The sequence below is a fragment of the Clytia hemisphaerica genome, unplaced genomic scaffold (genome assembly GCF_902728285.1).
Source record: "Clytia hemisphaerica strain Z4C2 unplaced genomic scaffold, Clytia hemisphaerica genome assembly, whole genome shotgun sequence".
Lineage (NCBI taxonomy): Eukaryota > Metazoa > Cnidaria > Hydrozoa > Leptothecata > Clytiidae > Clytia > Clytia hemisphaerica.
In genome coordinates, this window is record NW_027104433.1 from 1138373 (window position 1) to 1158151 (window position 19779).

A 19779-nucleotide genomic window follows, 5' to 3' on the forward strand; every position below is an offset into this window, starting at 1 on the left:
TTGTTGATTTGTGTTCTAAATTTACTATCTTTCATTTCTAAATTAAGTTACTTGCTAACCTGACACTGTGTGCGCACATTATCTTGCACTGTAATTCCAGGTAATTCACAAATTTACAAGTCAAAACTTCAGGATAAATTCTGAAAAATGAGGACCTTTTCAAAATATTTCATCATGGATATTCTTAACTTTTTGAGGCTAGAATCCAAACTCAGCCAAAAATTAGCATGTAATACATACCTCAAGCTAGAATTTAGCACTTTTGTGAAAAATTAGCATTTTTTGGGAATTATTGGCAAATTAGGAGTAAATTACTCCATGATGGTGGTACTCTTAGCACATTCTTAATTTTTTGGCTAATTTCATCATATTCTTATAAAGTAAATTCTTATAAAAGAAAAAGCGTGTATTGCGAAACTGAACATTTGTAGCATTTTATTGAAACTTATATGACAAAAATTAGCCCACGCAGAAGAGTCAATATGATTTAACTTTCAGGCTAAATTTTTTTCATTGTAGCAGAGAGTTTTCTTTAAGGAAAGATATTTCATAAGAACTTGATAAATACTGATTGGAAATTTTAATATATTTACCAATCCAATTTTAATAAATTTTTTTATGATCTAAAAATCTTAACAGGATCGGCTGCCCGAACTCTGGTTCTCCAAAGCTTTCAGGAAATTCATGTTTTGACAGGAAGGCTCCACCCATTTGTGACTATAAAAGTAACAATCAAGCCAGTTGCAATGATGTAATAGTGTAGCCTTTCTTGGCAAATACTTAAGTTACATTTACACTGTAAAACAATATAATTTCATTATAGTACGCGGTGTTGTATATTTTTGATGTTTTCTGAAGCTCTCTCAACATTTGCGTATAGATTTCAATATTGATGAAACGTAAGCTCTTTCTTTCTTTTGTCACCATCTCACTTTCTCGAAGCAACAAGTCACTGACAAAGAATCAAGCAAGCATAGGAATTGAAGTTTGTCTTTTTATTCGCTTTTTTGGATAGTAGCTAGTTCACGATTGATAGCCTGTCATTTCAACCTGTCTTCTTATCTTTGTCTAGAGATATTATTAACTCGATAATACAAAAAATTTAGATATATAGTGATTCAGACAGAAAATGGCGTCTTTGGGACAATTGATTTGTTTGACCGCAATCACATTACTGGCGCTGATAAAGGTACGGTTCAAATGAAGATTTTTTTAGTCAACATTAACATCAGATCTATCTTTCTTCCGAATTTTATTACCAAAACTTGCGTATTAGTTTGTATCTTGAGACATGCGTTTAGCTTGCAAAAAACTATAAAGTCGCCTTCGTACAATTTATGTTAATGTATAAAAGTCGATCCATTTTATTACAAAAAGTAGTTGCGAGTTTACGCGAATTCTAAATTTTGTCCTACAATTTTGAGAATGTGACAACGATGTATTTAAGGTTTGAAAATAACTGCATAAGTTCACGATTCTTAATTAAGATGAAACCAAAAGACTATGGTCTAATTCCCTGAAAAATATTATGTATATCCAATAAACTTAAACTTTTTAGTGAGCTAAACCATAGAATTGCTTTCCCCTCAAAATGATTTTCAGTGGCATAAAATAAATGACTAGATTTGAGATTTCAAAAAGATTTCAACTTTTTTATTTAGCTTGCTGAGAGCTCTGGAAGGATGGAAATTAAACTTCTGAGTTATGCTAATCAAAAACATCGAATGTCGAACGGCCGTTGCTGTGAAGAAGGTTTAGAGAAAGATTGCAAGAGAAACAAGAACAACCGATGTATTGAATGTACAATGGAGTGCGACCCACAATTCAAATTCGAAATGATACGAAACAATGAACGAGTGATGTTTTATAACACAAGCACTTTGGAGCATAAAGATAATTTTGATTTCAAAGATGTCTTGGAACCTAATATTCAAAACCCATTTATATTGAATCTCTCGTCGTTCAAGGTAAATCATTTTGGTGTTGCGTATTTTATGATTACTTTGATGTGGGTTTATTTCAGTATAATAAGCCTTTTTACACTTAGCGCAGTGAGATCTCTCTAACTGTAGAAATCCGTTAGCGTTAACGTTAATAGTTCTCTCTCTAACATAGAAATCCTATCCTTTCAACGTTGTTTTACGACCAGGGCTTTCATATAAGGTTAAATGAACGTTTAAATAACGAAAAGAACAATGTCTTCGTCTATTTCGATGTCTAGTTTTGCCTTTTCAGGAAGTAAACACAATCATCATATCTATAATTATGCTTCTACGGAAGTTTAAAAAGCAGAAAGTTCTTGATTAATTATTCGCTCAAATAATTAAAACATACATTTTTAGGGCAATTTCACGTTTTCGATCAAATCGTTCGATCACGATGATCAGGGAATCGATCCCATCGATGAATCGATCTTTCAGTTCAACACAAAAAGCATGGATACAAAGATACAACCGAACAATGAAACTGTTTATCTCTGCTCAAGCGGAATAGTTACCAAAACTAATTTCACTATAAGGTAAACCCTACGCCTGTATGACTACTCTAATTTGACTCGATCATATGTCAGTTCTTCAAGTTCCCAGGGGGGAGGTTAATACTAGGATTTTGAAGGACTAAAACCCAACCCTCACCATCCGCACATACCCAGTACGCTTTTCAGACTATAGGGATTTTTCTGCCATGAAATCTTTAAAAAACTATATTTAATTTTATTTCATAAAACTACTTGTCGGTTCCAGTCTCTTTATTCTACAGTTTACTTACACCCAAAATTTCTGAATCTTCTTGTTTTTAGATATGTGTGTGATGCAGATTTCTATGGTCCAGCTTGCGATCGATTTTGCGTTGCACGAAATGACGTGAATGGACATTATGAGTGTGATCGCGCATCCGGTGAAATGATATGTTTGGATGGTTGGATGGATGCGAAAACTAACTGCACCACTATTAGTGAGTTCAAAGTCCAAATGGATAATTTTCTAAGTGTGCAACATATATATGCTATAAGTGGATTTAAGGTTTTAGGTCTCTCTTAGCATTATTTTAAAGAAATGTTTCTTTCATATTTGCAGGATAACTCTCATATTAGACGTGACATGAAAAAATTATAGTGTCTTCTCTTGCCTGACAACAAGAAAACATCACACGTCAGCCCTTTGGCAAGACATTTAATTAAATAAGTATGAATTTGTTTTCTTATCTCAGCACCAAGTTCAATGATAATTGCCCCATCAACATCTACACCCACATTGATAACGAGTTCAACCGTAAACGTTGATGTATCTTCTTCAATGATGGTGCATGGGAGCATCCGTCCAACAAGGTCCACTATTCAAATGATGACGTCATCAGTTGTTTGTAATAGCACAATAACGAAAGTTAATTTGGACCTTAAACTTCAAGGAGAGTTAAAATTGGTAAGTGAAACTATAATCATTGATTGATTTATTGATTGATTCATAGATTAACCTGCGCAGTCAAAACTTACCAAAAACTTCACAATAAACTTGCAAGGACGGCACATACCCATATCAACCATATGCTGGGGGGAACCCCCGGGGTCTGTACCGATTCGGAACGAAGAATAGTCCGTTAAAATAAAGATTTTGACAGTAACTTTGGTGTGATTCAGATGGATAATTCTCCATTAAGGAATGTTTATTTTTTCTGCAGAAAGAATTCAATGACACGATGCAACACATAATCTGCATTGAAGTTAACAAAGCATGCTACAATCTGATTGGTCAATGTACAAAGACCCCATCACGTGATCAACTCAATTTGAAGGATATTGAAATTTTGGAGGAGCGATTTGTTAATCAAACGTTGAGTGATTTCAAGCTAAGAATTTCTTCAGGTAAATACCTAAAATGTAAAGTATAGATGAAGCCTAGAGTCGAATCTCTTATGTGTAGGATTTTAAGTCTCTTATTTCTTACATAAGTTTCCTGGCCCACATGGTTTTTGCACAAATGATGGATTTAAAGTAACATTTACAGTTAGAATTTTAAAATTGTAAGATGCGAAAACAAAGAAAGTTCTAGATTCAATCCGTCATTATTCGAAATGCGACGAGAGTTTTAAGGTTTTACTTTCGCTTGCCTATGAAAAGTTGAAAATTCGTCTTTAGCCTTCGGTTTGAAGCTCTTCTTTTCCCTTCAATCCGTGAGTAGGTTTAGATCATATTAGATCAGGAACTCTAAAATGACCACCAATCCTTTTTCAGCTACAGGAAAATGTAACGAGAACTTTGCAAAGTGTGCCCGAGAATCAATTTACAATTCAAAACAACTACGACACGAGCTTGGTGCTGAGAAGGTTGAGATATGTACGAACTCGAAAGGTTGTGAACAAAGAGCGACTCTATTGAATAATGACCGTAAGAAAAAGGAAGAAGGAAAAGATGAAGTGATCATTATAGCAGTTTTATGCACCATGTTTGGCGTGGTAGCACTGACGCTTGGTTTGCTCTACCTCAGGAAGAAGAGGTAAATTTAATTTCTTTTCTCTTTGTCAAGAGAGAAAGTTTCATTGGAAATACAGATAAATGTTTAGCCATTTTAAAAGAAGCACTAAGTCTCTATTTAAAAAAGATTTGTCACTTTCTTAATCCAAAAAAATCGCATTTCCGATGCCGATCAAAGATTTTAAGGAAATTAATAATTTCTCTTAATTAGGCTATTCCAAAAAAAACGTGAATCCCCTATGTTGAGGTGGTTTTTTTGGGAAAAGTGATTCGCTTGGATTTTTTAAAGTTTTCAGGACATCATTTTATAGACCAGTCCCCCTGGATTTTCTATTTTCCAGACCACCCTGGACGTCACATCTCTTTAACAGAGAGGTTACAGACTATTTCTGAAATAGCCCATTTGCTGGCTAAGACGGGATTGATGACAAAAGTAATAATTTTTTCGTTTTCATATTTTCCAGGATGATGAAGATCGGGAATCTGGAAGATCGACAAACTTCGAATAACAACAATGATGATGAAAAGACGAACATCGTTGATGACAAAGAAACATCCTCGTGTTGAGACCGTCATTGTAACATACTTCAAAAGTACACTTGCTAAAAATGAAAATGAGTTATATTGCGCCTCTAAGACGACGAACCAGGGAACCATTATGAAGGCTGTTCGGGGTAATGCAAGTATGTTTGCTTGGCTTACATGAATCAGACCAAGGCTGTCGAGGAGAAATGAGAACGCTCTCCTTGTCATGGACTAAAAAATTCTACTAAGTGTCATATACAAAGCACTCAAAGAAAGTCTTTGCCCGGAAGTCTGGAAACGAAAAACAGTTTGCTGTGAATCTTTATATAAATCCGATTAGCGACGGCTTAGACAAAAATGATAAATTCCTTGTATGAAATGGGGAAGAAATATAATTGAATTTGGTTTAAAACGAACAATGTTGGAAAATCTATTTGCAGTGCGAGTGGGCCAAGCAAGCTTCTGTCACAATCAATATAACACATCAACAAGGAAACAAGTAAATTAAGCGATACTTTCTGTAACAAAGTTATACAATAAAGTAGAAAAAACTGTACAAAATTGTTTGAGCTTGACTTAACTGTTCAAACATTGGGTCTCACAAGTGAAATAAACGCCGACCGCAAATTTGTTTTTAGTGTTGAGAAATTAGTACTCATTTACCAGAGTGTATCGTAGCTCTACGGCAATGAATTTTTGAGATTTCCTTAGATGTCAGGTCTGTTTACAGACAAACAAATTAGGCTTTTGTTTATTTATTTACCCATTAAAGGAAAATATTTTACCGAGACTTGTTAGTAAGTTTGAGTTGCCCGTTAGACCAATTAACATTAAGGTTTGCAGAGGCGGATTTATTGTCCAAATATTGACTTAACAAGCAAAAACTAAATTAAAAAATGAAGATTTCAAAAAACTTTTAATTGTAAATAGTCATGTACATTTTTATTATTGTCATATATTTAGTTTGAAAGAGATTTAAACCTATGAAGAATATATATTCGTGTGAAACTAAAGGTTTTTGTCAATTTGTTGATGTCTTATTTTTTTCAAGAATTTAACACAAAGTAGGGCTGTTCGCAACACCGTGAGCCAAACAGATGCTGTTTTGAAATTTGATTTAGAAGAGTTGGGCATACCTGCATAAGTTAAGTCTACTCAAAATTGACCATCTTTTTGTTATCAAAATATTATTCAAACTGATTTTACACGAACACAAGACTTCGATGGCAAAAAATATTAAGAATAAGTTAAGAACATTTTTAAGGCTTTAAGGGCTCAAAATACCCAATATAGTAGGAAATATTACAAACAACACTCACAAAACGGGGAAGTTAAGAATATTTCAAGATCATCTTATACCATTTACTAGACCCCGGAGGGGGGGTATTTTGGCGAAAATGAGTGCTGGGTATGTGCGGAAGGTGGCAAGGGTTTTCCTCTCTGGGTCGGAAAAAAATCAGAATTTTTTTGATTTCAAGTGAAAGAATTGTAAAAAAGTCTCTCTAAGGATATCACCTTTTTCAAAAATCGAAGAAAATTTTTCACAAAAGATTTTTCACAAAAGTTTCTCTAAGGGTCACCTTTTCAGCAAAAATCAGTCTCTGTACATACCCACACATACCCCTCATCCGCTAACCCTAATACCCCCCCCCCGTACTAGACCGGAAACCCGTCTTTCGCTTCACTGTGGAAATCTCGAAAGAAACTCGAATTCCTTGTTCAACTATTTCCCTTGTCACTTTGTAATAGGTAAGTAAATTTGGCCATAGTTTCCTGGCTACTTACCAACACAGCAACCATCAGGAGGGGAAATTTTCTCTCCCATTCCAATCGCGCGAGGAAAAATTTTGAGAATTTTTTTGTAAATTCTGCTTAGTCAGCATAAGATGCGTGCCTCTTGCTTTCTATCTAAACAAATGTCTTTAAAAGTTTCTATATGTACAATCGTGGACAGAACTGCTGTCTGACTACTCATTTCCCCATGCTGAGTCCCCCCTTCCCCCACTTTCAATGTTGGAGGGAGGAAATTTGCAAGTTCCACTGACTCCAAATCAACACTGAAGATGGGGAAGGGGGAGTGAAAAATAGTTACATCCAGGATTGTAGGTGCCTTCTGATAAAAAAACTGCATGTCTTCAAGGGGAATTTCCAGTGGACCTTTTAGATAGTTCAAATCAATTTTCCTGCTTTGCTTTGTAAAAGACATAACAGTTGAGTACTTATTATTTGGCAGATTGAACATTTCGTTAAGTCAACATCCATTTTAACAAAGTACTTCATAAGAAGGTCAAAATATAGAAACGGTTTTGTAACAAGTGACGGTGTATTCTTCCGCAGATCACAGTTATCCTTCAAAGTTTTTTGTAAAACATTTTCTTGTAAAAGTCATCCCAAGATATCTAATTTGATAGTTATGAAAGTTGAGGGTCATTTTTTGTATCATTCCCGCAAAACACTTGGCATTTGGTAGTAGATGGTTTGATTAAAGGTTTTGGAAATTCTCTTTTCAAATTAAGGTCATCATGCACGTTTTTCTTTTGTAAGAACAACCAAAATTTTTGCTAGACCTTTGGATGTTCTCAACTTTTTGGTATTTAAGCCTAAAAATGTTCTTAAATATTCTTATTTTCTCCATGTTTTTGAACACTTTACCAATTTTCCTAAAAAATTGGTTGTTTCCGAGTTCGCAAAGCCTTAAAATGTTCTTAACTTGTTCGCAACATTTTGGCCATCGAAGCCTTATGTTCTTATATAGTTTGTAGGAAAGGGGCACCAAAATTAGTGATCTGAAAGATAATCTTGTGATGTTCCTTAAGGAATGCGTTTTTAATGAAGATTAAGAAGAAGAGTACGATCTTCAGTGATTTTGTTAATGGTAAATATTACTATCGTTATGTGTATAGCGAAAGTTGAATGAATGAATTCTCTTACAAGAAGTGGGGGGAAAATATGACCGAAGCTTATTGAAGCATGAAGTGTCTTCTAACCTCTCCCCTGCTACCCCTGGACTTTAAGTAGCAGATATAGGTGGTCATTTTTGGTTATCCTAGTGATTTTCTGTATTGACGCCTAAACGTGACTTTAAGTATATTCAAAGCTTGTCAAGACACCTCGCATAGCACAACAGTTTACGTGAAACTCTTAAGAAAGGTATTTTCATCTTATAGTCTATAGTGAGAGGTTCTGATTATAAAAAACAAAAACTCAGATTACAGCGTTTCACATCTCACATACTTCATAACATTGCGGGAGTGAGTAGAGAAAAACAGGCATGCAAGTTATTTGCTGGTTGACCTAAAATGTTTATTGTATAAAAAGGTTGACAAAAGAAGGGAGAAAAATCTCGCAATCAATAAATAAATCAACAAGTTAACATCATATAAACAAAGGACTTTGTTTTTCTTTCTGTGATTAGTCACATGCTTCCGCTGTTAGGGACCACAATATAGGTTAATGGCTACATTCGAGATGACAAGGAAAGAATAGGGTATCAAGGGCTCTCTGTAGTTATAGTATACGAAAATGCAATATTGTGATTCTTAACCAGACGGATGATACTGCACCAGTTTCACTTCTAAAACTGTTTCTTCTTTGTTTAGAGCAATTTACAAACTTGATTGTTGGAATTTGTGGGGAAAAGGATTTCGGTTTTAAACTTGTCAATCAGAGGATATACGGACAGTACCATATTATAACTTTCAATTTCACCTCAAGGAAATGTCTGGTTTAGGATTTTCATTGTGGCTACTGATTGTTTTCAACGGTTATTTATCTGGTGTCACAGCTTGGTGGACGAGATGCGATAAAGATGATTGCATAATGAGTAATTGGTCGCCATGGTCTCGCTGTTCCTTAGCAACAGGTGTAGGCGTTCAAAATCGAAATCGCACGGTTGAGAAAATAATTGATGAAAAGTGCAAAGAGAAAGATTGCCCGAAACGCGTTGATCGAAGGAAGTGCTGTAAATCTAAATGCAGGTAAGATTGAAACGTCTTTGTCTTTGAATGCAGAAAATGTTGACAATGCTCTCAATCGGTTCTCATTTCTTTTCTTTCTAAAAACCAGGAATTACTAAAAAGAAAGATAGAGAATCGATTACAAATCATCATTCTATTCAGCGCGCATCCAGCGAGAACAAAAGTAACCATGACAATCACCAATAACTTTCACAAGAATTTGCAACCAGCACCTTGTGCGTTAAGGAATTCTTGATATCTATGACGTAGTCTTGTATACGGAAACACATGAAAAACACCGGGCGTTTGCCACTACTTTTCATTGTTTCAAATTCAGTACTTTTCGGTCACACGCGAAAATAACGATTTTTTTCTTTTTTGCTTAACAACCATTTCAGTCTTGAAATCTATTTTCATTAGCAAACTAATACTTCATCGGCCCAGAAATGTCAAAGAACTGTAGACAACCGGAAGGAGATTTTATGACACCCATAGCTATCGTATGTCTTATGTCCACAAGACAGTCTTAAATAACAACATTTCTAGACCAGTAAAAATTGCCAAAGTCTTTCCGGTGTAGGCGGGGTTTAATGACTTTTCAGGGTTAAGTGGCTTTAAATGACGTTAAATGACTTTTCTGCACGCAGTGTAACATAGCTCTAGAATCAAATCTATCGAAAATAAAAATGTTGAAATTCACTTTGTCGGATGTCTAAATTTAAAACATAAGAACTTTTCTACAGTGTCACCTTTATTTTTCTTTTTACCTTCATGCTCAAATTAGCGGACACCATTTGGGAGTTGAAAAAGTGTCCGCAAATTGGATGTGTCCGTTTTTTAGATTTATGTTTCAGAAGGGTTTTTCTTTCAACAGCAATTCCCATCAACCAACAATGATTCCAAACTCTTTCACTTTCTCACAAATTCGAAGTTCTTTGGAAAGCAATACAGATTCGACACAGTCGGTCAAACCTTCAACTCAACCAATCAAACCATCGCCCGAAGCCTCAGGCGGATCATCCACTCGTATATCAACAACCGTTATTGGAGATTCAAATGAAATCCTCTCAACAACACAATATTTGGATACTAAATCGATGGAAACAACTCGGATATTAAATCCATTACAAACTTCAGTATTGATAAAGACTTCGTCAATGATGACAAGAGAGACATCAATCACCGATCCGAAAACGCATCAGAGTAACACAATATTTCCCAGTGAGGTCGCAAGTGGAATACTACCAGTCTTTGTAACAGAAACATCTTCGATAATCGAAGCATCTTCACAGTCATTCAACCAACATTCTTTGGCAGCTACTCATCCCATTAGTAAAACGACAAAAACAATTTCAACAAAGGAGTATCAACATTTACATCTCTCTTCAACATCCATTCAAACAAAGCTGGAAGCTTCAACAAGAAACTTTAAAACTTCAACAAAGAATTTCGAGACTTCAACAAAAAATATCGAGACTTTAGCAAAAAATTTCGAGACTTCAACAAAAAATATCGAGAGTTTATTAAAAGATTTCGAGACTTCAACAAAAAATATCGAGACTTTAACACAGAATTTCGAGACTTCAACAAAAAATATCGAGATCAAACCAACTAAAAGTGAGTTGTTACCAGTTAAGACCACCATCGCCATGCAAAGGAATTGTTCGATGGAAAGTCTGCACTTCTTCATAGAGATAGAAGATGAAAACGAAAAGGTAATGAAGGAAAGATAGAGAGTTAGACCATGTTCACACGTGACGGTTCCGCTTTGCTCCGAAACGGAATGAAGCCATTCTATTTGTTAGAAGTGACGTTACACTTGAATGTAACCAATAGAATGGCTTCATTTTGTTCCGGTGCGAAACGGAACCGTTACATCATGCGAACATGGTCTTAGTGCGGCGAATGAGTGGAAAAAAGGTGAATCGACCACGGTCAAATCAATCCAAAAATCCCCTCCACTTTATTTTAAGAGGGGAATTCACTTGAAGAATCTTTCAAAAGCAAGGTGTAATTATAGTATCCTAATGTGTTTGAGAAACCTACTTTGTTACAGAGAAAGGTAACGAATGAAAGAAAGAGAGTTAGTGCGAAAAAAATAGCCAGAAATATAGGAAACAAGTTGTCAAATTCGCCCTTCAGTTTAATTATACGAAATTATTATAATATTATTAAAATATTAAAATTTGAGAACATCAAGTGAACTTTGTTACAAAGAAAGCGGAATAACTAATGCTTTAACACAGTAGTCAGAAGCCATCCGAAGGCTCTCTTTCTCACTTATTGTTTACACAAATGTAGGGGGTACCCAACTTTCCCCTGGATTTCTCCACTGACCCTTGATAATTAGTCCCTTCAATTGAGCATTATTAAGAGAGGCAACAAATACCATTCTTAAAGTCGTTATGACCCAACCCACTAGGCGCACCGTAGTCAAATCATGTCTTACGGATGCTAGCATGGCAAAGTATATACATTAAAAATTGCTGAAATAATTCTTTTATTCCGTTATAGAGAGAGATAGTAGAAGAAACATTACGTCGAATTGTGTGCAAGGATGCCAGAGACGAATGCAATGCTGAAATTGCAAAAGCTCATTGCGAGAATCCTGGTCCTTCATTCATCAAAGAATATTTCTTAAATGAAACAAATGAGGGCTTCAAGGTCCAAATCAAATCGAGTGAGTCAATCAATAGCATGTACCACCCTAAACGCCCAGGGGCGATTTTTGCTCTTTGAAAAAAAGTCTTGCCGTGTGTGGTTCTCTTTCGCAAAGAAGACTGAGACGAGCTAGTAATTACACGCTATTCAATCAAATACAAACTAATCTTTCATCGATATGAGAACGAAAGACTAAGGTTTAACGGTGTCGTAAAAATGTATTTTTTTGGACAAATGTTAATATTTTCCACCCTTAGAGAGTTTTTAGATGTTCTTAAAAAGGGTTCTAATTATCACTAATTATCTAAACTATACATTGTTCATTTGGCCCCCTTTGGTTTCTTTCAGTATTTTGTGGAGACGCAAAACAATGCTTAATGGAGACCATATTCACCTCAAAACGTTGGAAAAAATCATCAACAGTAAGGGTCTGCACAATGTTCGGAAGATGTAACAAACAGGGAATTGATAATGGAGAAGTCAACAGTGCACGGCAGAATCGTTATAAAACGTTCATTATTTTAAGCTCCGTTTTCCTTGTTTTGACATTGACTGTTGGCATCCTGTTTGTATTGAAAAAGAGGTATAGCAAAAAAATACTTACTTACCTACATACTATCTGATGTAATTTCTGTCTCTATTTTGGCTGTATTTGGTCGGGTTGCAACAAAACGGCTTGATAGTTCTTTGCATGATTCCGAAAGGGCCTTTTTTGTACCGTAAATATCACCATCTTCCCTTCTTCAAATACTAATGTGATTTAGACGTGCGGTCCGTCAGGTTGGATTTCAGAGAAAGGGTGATGTGAAAGTGTGAAACTGTGATGCTTCGCGGTACCATGGGGGTACCATTTTTACCTTGTTAACACCACTCAGATTCTGAGCAAGGAGGGACTTTAATTGAAGTTTAAACTTATTGCTAATTCTTGCTTACCCAGCTGGCACATAACCAACGTTGTTTCAACGTTCATCTAACGTTGTATGGGCGTTGTGAACATTAGATGGATGTCGAAACAACGTTGTGTGCCAGTTGGGTATGAAAGATATTTGATCAATACTATCAAGGTTAGCACGACAATTTCGAAAATGAGTATGGAAATGAATTTTGCGATATTTTTCTTAATCGTTATAAAACGTTCATTATTCTAAGCTCCGTTTTCCTTGTTTTGACACTGACTGTTGGCATTCTGTTCGCATTGAAAAAGAGGTATAGCAAAAAAATACTTACTTACCTGCTTACTGTATTTGATCAGGTTGCGACAAAACGGCTTGATAGTTCTTTGCAAGATATCGAGGGCCTTTTGTACCTTAAATATCACCATCTTCCCTTCTTTAAATAGTAATGTGATTTAGACATGCGGTATAAAATTCTTATAGTCCGTCCCCCCAGGTTCAGGGAAAGCTTAACTGTGATGCTCGTATCTACCATTTTTACCTTTTTTGACACCACTCAGAATTCTGAGCAAGGAACTTTAATTGAAGTTGTTGTTACTTATTGCTTATTCTTGCTTATGAAAGAAAGATTAATACACCTTTTCGACCGTAGTCGCGCAGTCAGGTGAGTGCCACTTTTTACCACCCTAAACTCGATCCAATCCTTTTTTTAGACTTTTTTTATTGTGTTTAGGCGCGAAAAAAAGACTGGGACGGCTTTAGGGTGGTAAAACGGACAAAAAAATGCCCGCGCGGCAATTGGTGGCTACGGTGTACTACCAAGGTTAGTGCACGACAATTTCGAAAATGAGTATTGAATTTTGTGACATTTCTTACTTCAGGTTAAAATTACAAATGAAAGTCGCGAGCTCTCAGCAATATGGTCACAACAACAATAAAGCGACACAAATCGATCGAACAACGGACGAAGTGACGTCGAAGTTTTGAGAAAGAAATATGTCGTAAAGCTGAACATTTCTCACGGCAAGCAAGCGGAATCTACCGCAATCAAAGTAGGCAGCTTTTCTGGATCAAGAATAAAGAGATTCAGCAAGAAGTGTTGAACGCCAAGCTGCTTGATGTCTATAGCATTAGAAGACGAGAAAATATGGACTTGAACGTGATATAGACGTGTTTTGAACATCATGGATGCTAGATGAACGTTAAAAGAGCCTATCATACCAGCTGACTGACAGCAAGCAGGGATAATATTTTCTTCATCTTTGCAAGTATACATGAGGAATGGAAAACGTGTGTTGACATATTGTGGATGAAAGAGATATCGAGGACAAGGAACCAAGAAACATATAACTTCAGTGATGAAAGTAAACCCTTCATCTCTCAAGTCATCCATCCTTTACCAGTGTGATGATTCAAATTAAAAGAATTACTTCAAGAAAGACTATTAACTTCCACATCGCAGGAGTTCTTTTTGTAAAAACGTTAAAATGGTGACATGCAAGGGTAGAGATGGGTATTTGACCAGCAAAAATAATATACTATAGGCTTTCTAAATTTAAAATTTGAATATATGTTTGAAAATTTTAAACTCAATTTAAATGATGGAATTGAACAGAAGCAATAAGGCAAAGTGTATACAGTATATGGATTATTATATCGATTAATGCAAGATTATAATAATTTTCTTTCTCTGGAAATTAAATATACCCCCATTTGCCAGCCTTTGGTTAAATATTATAAATGTTCCAAACTTTATTCTTCCCTAATTATAGAAAATCGCCAGAGATTTCCATACTCTTCACCGATGTGCTTGACAGAATTTCGATTTTCAAAATTTTCTAGATTCGCTTCCGGCACAAAGGAAACTCAAGCAAATATACGGTAGATTTCCTTTAGCTGACACACATTGTTTCAATGTTCATTTGACGTTGTAAAGATGACGTGGACGTTTTATTAACAGCTGTGCATTAAGAAACGAAAGAGAGTTGACTTGGGGGAAAGTTAGTGTCACTATAAGTGATGGTCCAGTGGGTTTAAGGCGTCTGCGTCGCAAACCAGGAATCCTCGCTCCGTCCAATGTCCCATTGACCTCGTGAAAACAGAATCAAAAGCATGTCTGGAAGTCCTAGAGTACCACTCGCGGAGAAATCGAGATAAGCAGGTATACCTAAGGGGTAGATGTTGTGCTTCGGCTGGAAAGTGTGCCAAGATTAGGTAGGAAATCCTACCTAGGTCACGTGACATTACAATAGAATTTCAGCACTTGACCAATTAGTAGCTTCGCAGGTTTTCGAAAACAATAGCAACAATATTTTTTCCGATATTCAATTTATTTTGCCTGCAATGGCTTAAGGCACGACATCTAGCCCTTCGGGCTTTATAAATCTGTGGTATAGATAGGTCATTTAAATAAGCAGAATCGACTATTTATCAATCTAGTAACCTCGACCACTCGCGGACCGATAGATACAAGCAGGTATACATAGGTCATTTAAGACACACGTGGAAAGAACGCGAAACGTGACTGTAATTGATCGCCAAAAACTGATCCAAAAAAATTAGCCTCAAAATCTAGCTCATTTAATTAAACGGTATTATGTTTCATCTAATGTAGAGCTGTTCAAACAAGACTGAAAGAATCGAACGCAAAATATTGATCAAAATTAAAACAGTACATTTAGACAGTTGAACAACTTTGTTTTCTGTAATTGAGTAACCTCCATTTAAAACTCTTATAAAGGACCTTTAGGTACAAAATTTCTGGTCAAATTGAGCATTCGATCTTGAAGATGTCGTGCGAACTTTTGAAGATTGTTCTTTTTCTTGGACTTGCTACATTTTCCCAATGTGTTTTCAAGCTTGAAAATTGTGGTAAGTGGTCAGGAATAATTTCTTTTCAGAGAGTCTGCAGAAAAAAACATTTTTTTCGCATTAAGGTCACACGGTTAAGCTAAGTGATTATATATCAGGCTGTTTCTCTGAGTAAAAGTAGGTTCCATAAAGTTGTTTCCAAAGGGGCTAGAGAGGTATCTTCAACTTTTCCCAGGCAAGGGAAAGCGAAAGCTTAAGATTTTCATCGCATTTAAGATGACGGATTGGATCTAAGACTTTCTCTGTTTTCTCGTTTTATATTTTTCAAATATTGGCGGTAAATCTTACTTGCGATACCCACCATTTGTATGAAAAACATGCAGGACTCACAATTTATTATATGTAGGAACTAAGTTGGCTTCAAATCCTACATAAAGGAATCAACTCTAGATTCTTACACTGAGTTTGGTGTTTCTCATAGACAAGACAGCTCCGGTGCAATACACCCTTCTGAAAGCACCTGATTACTTGGTCCTTCGCAATAATGGAAACATCAAATTGTCAGCATCGATCAAAGTCAAATCAAGTCAATCGTTACCAAGACATTTAAGGATGAAGATTTCACTTTCCAAAAGAATTGGTTTTGTCTGGATTGACATCCCTTGTGTCGGATGGTGAGAATGTGATTTACTACGCATGCGTCGTTTAACGCCCAATAGTAGCTTGTTAGACGAAGACATTTTTTTTTCATTGCGTTTTAACCAAAATTGGTTCAGTGGGAAGGTACATTCCCTTCTCACAGCACCGATCGGGATTGATATTCCCATGTTTTTTTATGGCCGGGGACTTGAATTCCATTGTTTTCTAGCCAGAAATTCAGTGGGGATGGAAAAATAGCACAATATTTTGCAGCATTTTTCTTCACAATATAGTACAGTCCAACGAAGAGGAAAAAGAGGGTCTCTCTTCCTTGGAGCAACAAAATAAAAATACTGATTGCTATCCCTTTTCTCATCACAGTGACATCAAAGTCGACACATTCACCATCCCAGAGATCCGAACCATTCGAAGAGTATGTTCACAAAATTGTACTCTAACAGCTGAAGATATTGTTTTTCCGTTATCTTCTCATATCGAAGAATACATTCCTGGTATTTTCCCAAATATGCTTCTTGAGGTTAGTAAAATTGATGTTAATTTTTTTTGCATTTTGGAATAACCACCTCAATAATAGTCCGTAAACTCCGTGTTATCGGGCTATTACATATTAGGGAATCAGAAATAAAGTAAGATAACCCTTAACGGCCTGAGGTCGAAAATAGGTTTCTTGTTACGATAGCTGAAATCTAGGGGGGGCTATGAACTGAAAAAATCATGTTCAAGGTCGTGTTGAGGGAGCGGGCTATGTTTTACGTGTTAGAAGAAGCCCTAAACAGGCCTTCGCCTAGTTCGAAAATCTAGGATGAAGACCAAAAAATGCCTAGTCTAGCTGTCCTTTCTGACTAGGATTAGATATATTAGGAATGTCAACATCATTTCGTCATAAACCTCTATAATTCTATGAATATAATATGACTTATCAACTAAAACTTGTGGATCGAACACACATTTAATGAACAAATCAGTCTTCTCGTACTTTAAAAAAAAACAAAAAAATAACTTGTCTCTTACATGCACGGTAATTTCTATATCAAGCCTTCTCTATCCGATTCCAGGGTCATTTCTACATCAAGATGGACATGGTCGATGAATCAAATCACAAAAACAGAGTTGTGTGCGTCAAAGGGTATACTGATGTCAAAACTTCGTAAATTAAAGAAATAACGAAAGATAATTCTTGAAAAACGAAATAACCTAATAACGTATTTTTCTTCCCTGGCGTGTGTGTGTACAATATATTTAGTCGAGCATCTTTTCGACCGTAGTCGCGCGATCAGGTGCGTACCACTTTATTATTCAATCATCCCCCTAAACTGGATCCAATCCTTTTTAACACCTTTCTATTGTCTATAAGTGCGAAAAAAAGACTGGGACGGTTTTAGGGTGGTAAAACAGACAAAAAATGCCCACGTAGTAATTGGCAGCTACGGTCGAAAAGCTGTATGGTGTATGGTGTAAGGTGGCTAGATTTAACAAGGGTCCTATAACAGGTATTTTCAGTCACCACGTGGCTCACGACACAGCTTCCGTAAAACCACCCAAATAACTGAAAAATAAGCCAGAAACAACATCTGACGGCGCTCTATCTCTGATGTAGAGAAAGTTTTGGTTAGAGTATGGATCTCCGCAGATCCGTCCAGAAAAAGGAAATCACTGAAATTTCACCAATATCGGTGCAAATCTTGTCAAGATGTGTAAACAGCTCTTGTCAACGAGGCGTATATTTTCACAAGAATGGCCAAAAGTAGGATTGACCTAAACCTCATGATAAATAAACATAACGACTCATCAATTTATGCTTCATTTGCTCACTACACAATTTTTATAAGAACATCTAAAATTCTGAAGCCTTCGGATGTTTTTAACTTTTTTAGTTCTAAACCTAAAATATTCTTAACATGTTCTTATTTTCAAGATTTTTAGAGCATTTTTGTCCGTTTTCCTAAGAAATTGGGTACTTTAGAGTCCCGAAAGCCTTAAAATGTTCTTAATTTGTTCTTAACATTTTGGCCGTCGAAGGCTTATGTTCTTATATAGTTTGTACTTATAAAAAAACATGTACTACTTTTGATTTGACGAATATTTAGCAAGATTCTGAGAGGCTGTATTACGTTATCACCTACATTAACTGTGATTTTGACCAAACTTTTTACTCAAAATTGAACAAAGCAGTATCTGCGTCACCTCAATCTACACTTAGAAACTATGGGCAAACATATGATGGAGTGCGCGGCATCAAATATGCCAACACCCTCTTAAAAAGGGGGATTCGCACTTCATCTCAGAGGCATTTCAAAACCACTTTAACAGCAACAGTAAATACATCTGGTTAAGAAAACAAATAGACGAATGGAGAAATAGCATCACTTTCGTGGGAAAATTCGACTTAAATTTCATCTCTCTCTTCTCGAAAATGATATTTATCAAAAAGACCTTGGTATCTTGAAGTGGAAGCTTGTCAAAGCACGCTTTGGTGGTAAAAATAGAAGAGCATTAAAATATTGTTAAAAGTGTATCATTTTGAAATTTGTTATTTAAAGAAAAAAGCTTTAGAAGAAGTCTGGGTTGGAACCAGGAAGAGGAGGATGAATTAGCTGCTTTCTACTCATTTTTTTTTGTGCATACGAGGGTTCTGATTTCCAAAATAACGAACATTTTATCGTAATATTCGAAATTCAGGGTAAAAATGTTTTGATTTCAAAGCTAAATTTTTTTGTTTTTGAGCCATTTTGCTAAATTCCTAAATTTAAGAATGACGTACACCCCTATCAGTAAGTTGTGAGGACATGGTCAATGTTTGTAGGTTTTAAGGTGTATTTTGATTTTCACGTACAAGTTTTAAAATAATCAGGTACCAATGATCTAATTGTAGCATTAGTAACTTTGCAGTGAATCCCTGTTCAAAATTTGAGACCAAAAGGACTATTTTGGGGTAAATAGCTAAAACTGTACTTTTTCACGAAGAAATAAAAATCTTCTTAGCAGCATTTACAAAACCAATACCCAGGGAAGAAATTCATAGGTAGCCTAGACTCGCCAGAAAAAGTTTCAGCCCTTAATTCTCGATCAGGATATAGGGGGCCACTATTTTGCAGGTTTTAAGGGGTATCCACTGGTACAGTTTTTCTCCGAGTAATTTCGATTTTTTATTTGAAGATGTACTTTTCATGAGAACGATTGATGATTGGTGCAATGAACCAAATAATTGTCAGCTCTACTGTGATTTGACGTCAAATCTCGTCTTGATCGTACCAATTGGTACCAATCATTTTCGTTAATTTTGACTTTTGAAAATAAGTTATCTCTACCTCTTATTTTCCTTTGCAGTTTTGCCTCACTATTTTGGTCATAAAAAGTTTTCCCGGGCCTAATCCGCGTCCTCCCTCTCAAAAATATCTTGTAATATACTGTTCTTTGAAATAAACTAAAAATGGTTAGGTCGTAAAAAAGATGTCACGGAACCCCAGGCTTGGCCCCCTACTATATATGACGATGATTAGATTATCTTAGACTATCTTCAACCTTTGTAACAATCCAACTATGTATTACTAGACAATAAAGTCACACAAAAACACTTCATGAATCACAACAAAACCTTGTATACCACAATGAAAACAACTTTTTAAAGGCCAAGAAAAACAGAAAAAAATTCTTTTAGAAAGAGTACAGTAGTACTATTAGAAAGAATCATGCATGGTCGTGTCATACAAGGTTTTTGAAAGCTGTGATTCATGCACTCTCAAGGACTTTTCAAGAGCTTTTGGCCCTTCTGTATGTCTCTTAAACGTTTAGAAGACTATATGAC

The 19779-nt window shown here is 35.8% G+C and overlaps 3 protein-coding genes across 3 annotated transcripts; all 3 read left to right on the top strand.

Moving 5' to 3' along the window:
- The first annotated feature begins 1060 nt into the window (after positions 1 to 1060).
- Positions 1061 to 6003, top strand: LOC136820667 (uncharacterized). Its single transcript, XM_067076865.1, has 8 exons — positions 1061 to 1189; positions 1662 to 1967; positions 2343 to 2518; positions 2798 to 2952; positions 3208 to 3419; positions 3676 to 3859; positions 4229 to 4490; positions 4933 to 6003. The coding sequence occupies exons 1-8, from the start codon at positions 1130 to 1132 to the stop codon at positions 5033 to 5035; spliced, it is 1458 nt and encodes a 485-aa protein (XP_066932966.1). The 5' UTR covers positions 1061 to 1129; the 3' UTR covers positions 5036 to 6003.
- Positions 6004 to 8590: 2587 nt separating this feature from the next.
- On the top strand, positions 8591 to 14242 carry LOC136820669 (uncharacterized). Its single transcript, XM_067076867.1, has 5 exons — positions 8591 to 8970; positions 9824 to 10664; positions 11464 to 11629; positions 11959 to 12193; positions 13385 to 14242. Exons 1-5 carry the CDS (start codon positions 8711 to 8713, stop codon positions 13488 to 13490), a joined length of 1608 nt encoding a protein of 535 aa, XP_066932968.1. The 5' UTR covers positions 8591 to 8710; the 3' UTR covers positions 13491 to 14242.
- A 1019-nt stretch (positions 14243 to 15261) lies between these two features.
- Positions 15262 to 17167, top strand: LOC136820691 (uncharacterized). Its single transcript, XM_067076891.1, has 4 exons — positions 15262 to 15374; positions 15796 to 15988; positions 16335 to 16491; positions 17030 to 17167. The coding sequence occupies exons 1-4, from the start codon at positions 15293 to 15295 to the stop codon at positions 17123 to 17125; spliced, it is 528 nt and encodes a 175-aa protein (XP_066932992.1). The 5' UTR covers positions 15262 to 15292; the 3' UTR covers positions 17126 to 17167.
- The last annotated feature ends 2612 nt before the right edge of the window (positions 17168 to 19779 follow it).

Excerpts from the sequence above, each read along its gene's own strand:
- LOC136820667 (XM_067076865.1), top strand. The coding sequence starts at position 1,130 with ATGGCGTCTTTGGGACAATTGATTTGTTTGACCGCAATCACATTACTG. Across the intron at positions 1,968-2,342 it reads TGAATCTCTCGTCGTTCAAG|GGCAATTTCACGTTTTCGAT; the intron begins GTAAATCATTTT and ends ATACATTTTTAG. Across the intron at positions 3,860-4,228 it reads CAAGCTAAGAATTTCTTCAG|CTACAGGAAAATGTAACGAG; the intron begins GTAAATACCTAA and ends ATCCTTTTTCAG.
- LOC136820669 (XM_067076867.1), top strand. The coding sequence starts at position 8,711 with ATGTCTGGTTTAGGATTTTCATTGTGGCTACTGATTGTTTTCAACGGT. Across the intron at positions 8,971-9,823 it reads TGCTGTAAATCTAAATGCAG|CAATTCCCATCAACCAACAA; the intron begins GTAAGATTGAAA and ends TTCTTTCAACAG. Across the intron at positions 12,194-13,384 it reads CTGTTTGTATTGAAAAAGAG|GTTAAAATTACAAATGAAAG; the intron begins GTATAGCAAAAA and ends TTCTTACTTCAG.
- LOC136820691 (XM_067076891.1), top strand. The coding sequence starts at position 15,293 with ATGTCGTGCGAACTTTTGAAGATTGTTCTTTTTCTTGGACTTGCTACA. Across the intron at positions 15,989-16,334 it reads GACATCCCTTGTGTCGGATG|TGACATCAAAGTCGACACAT; the intron begins GTGAGAATGTGA and ends TTCTCATCACAG. Across the intron at positions 16,492-17,029 it reads TCCCAAATATGCTTCTTGAG|GGTCATTTCTACATCAAGAT; the intron begins GTTAGTAAAATT and ends ATCCGATTCCAG.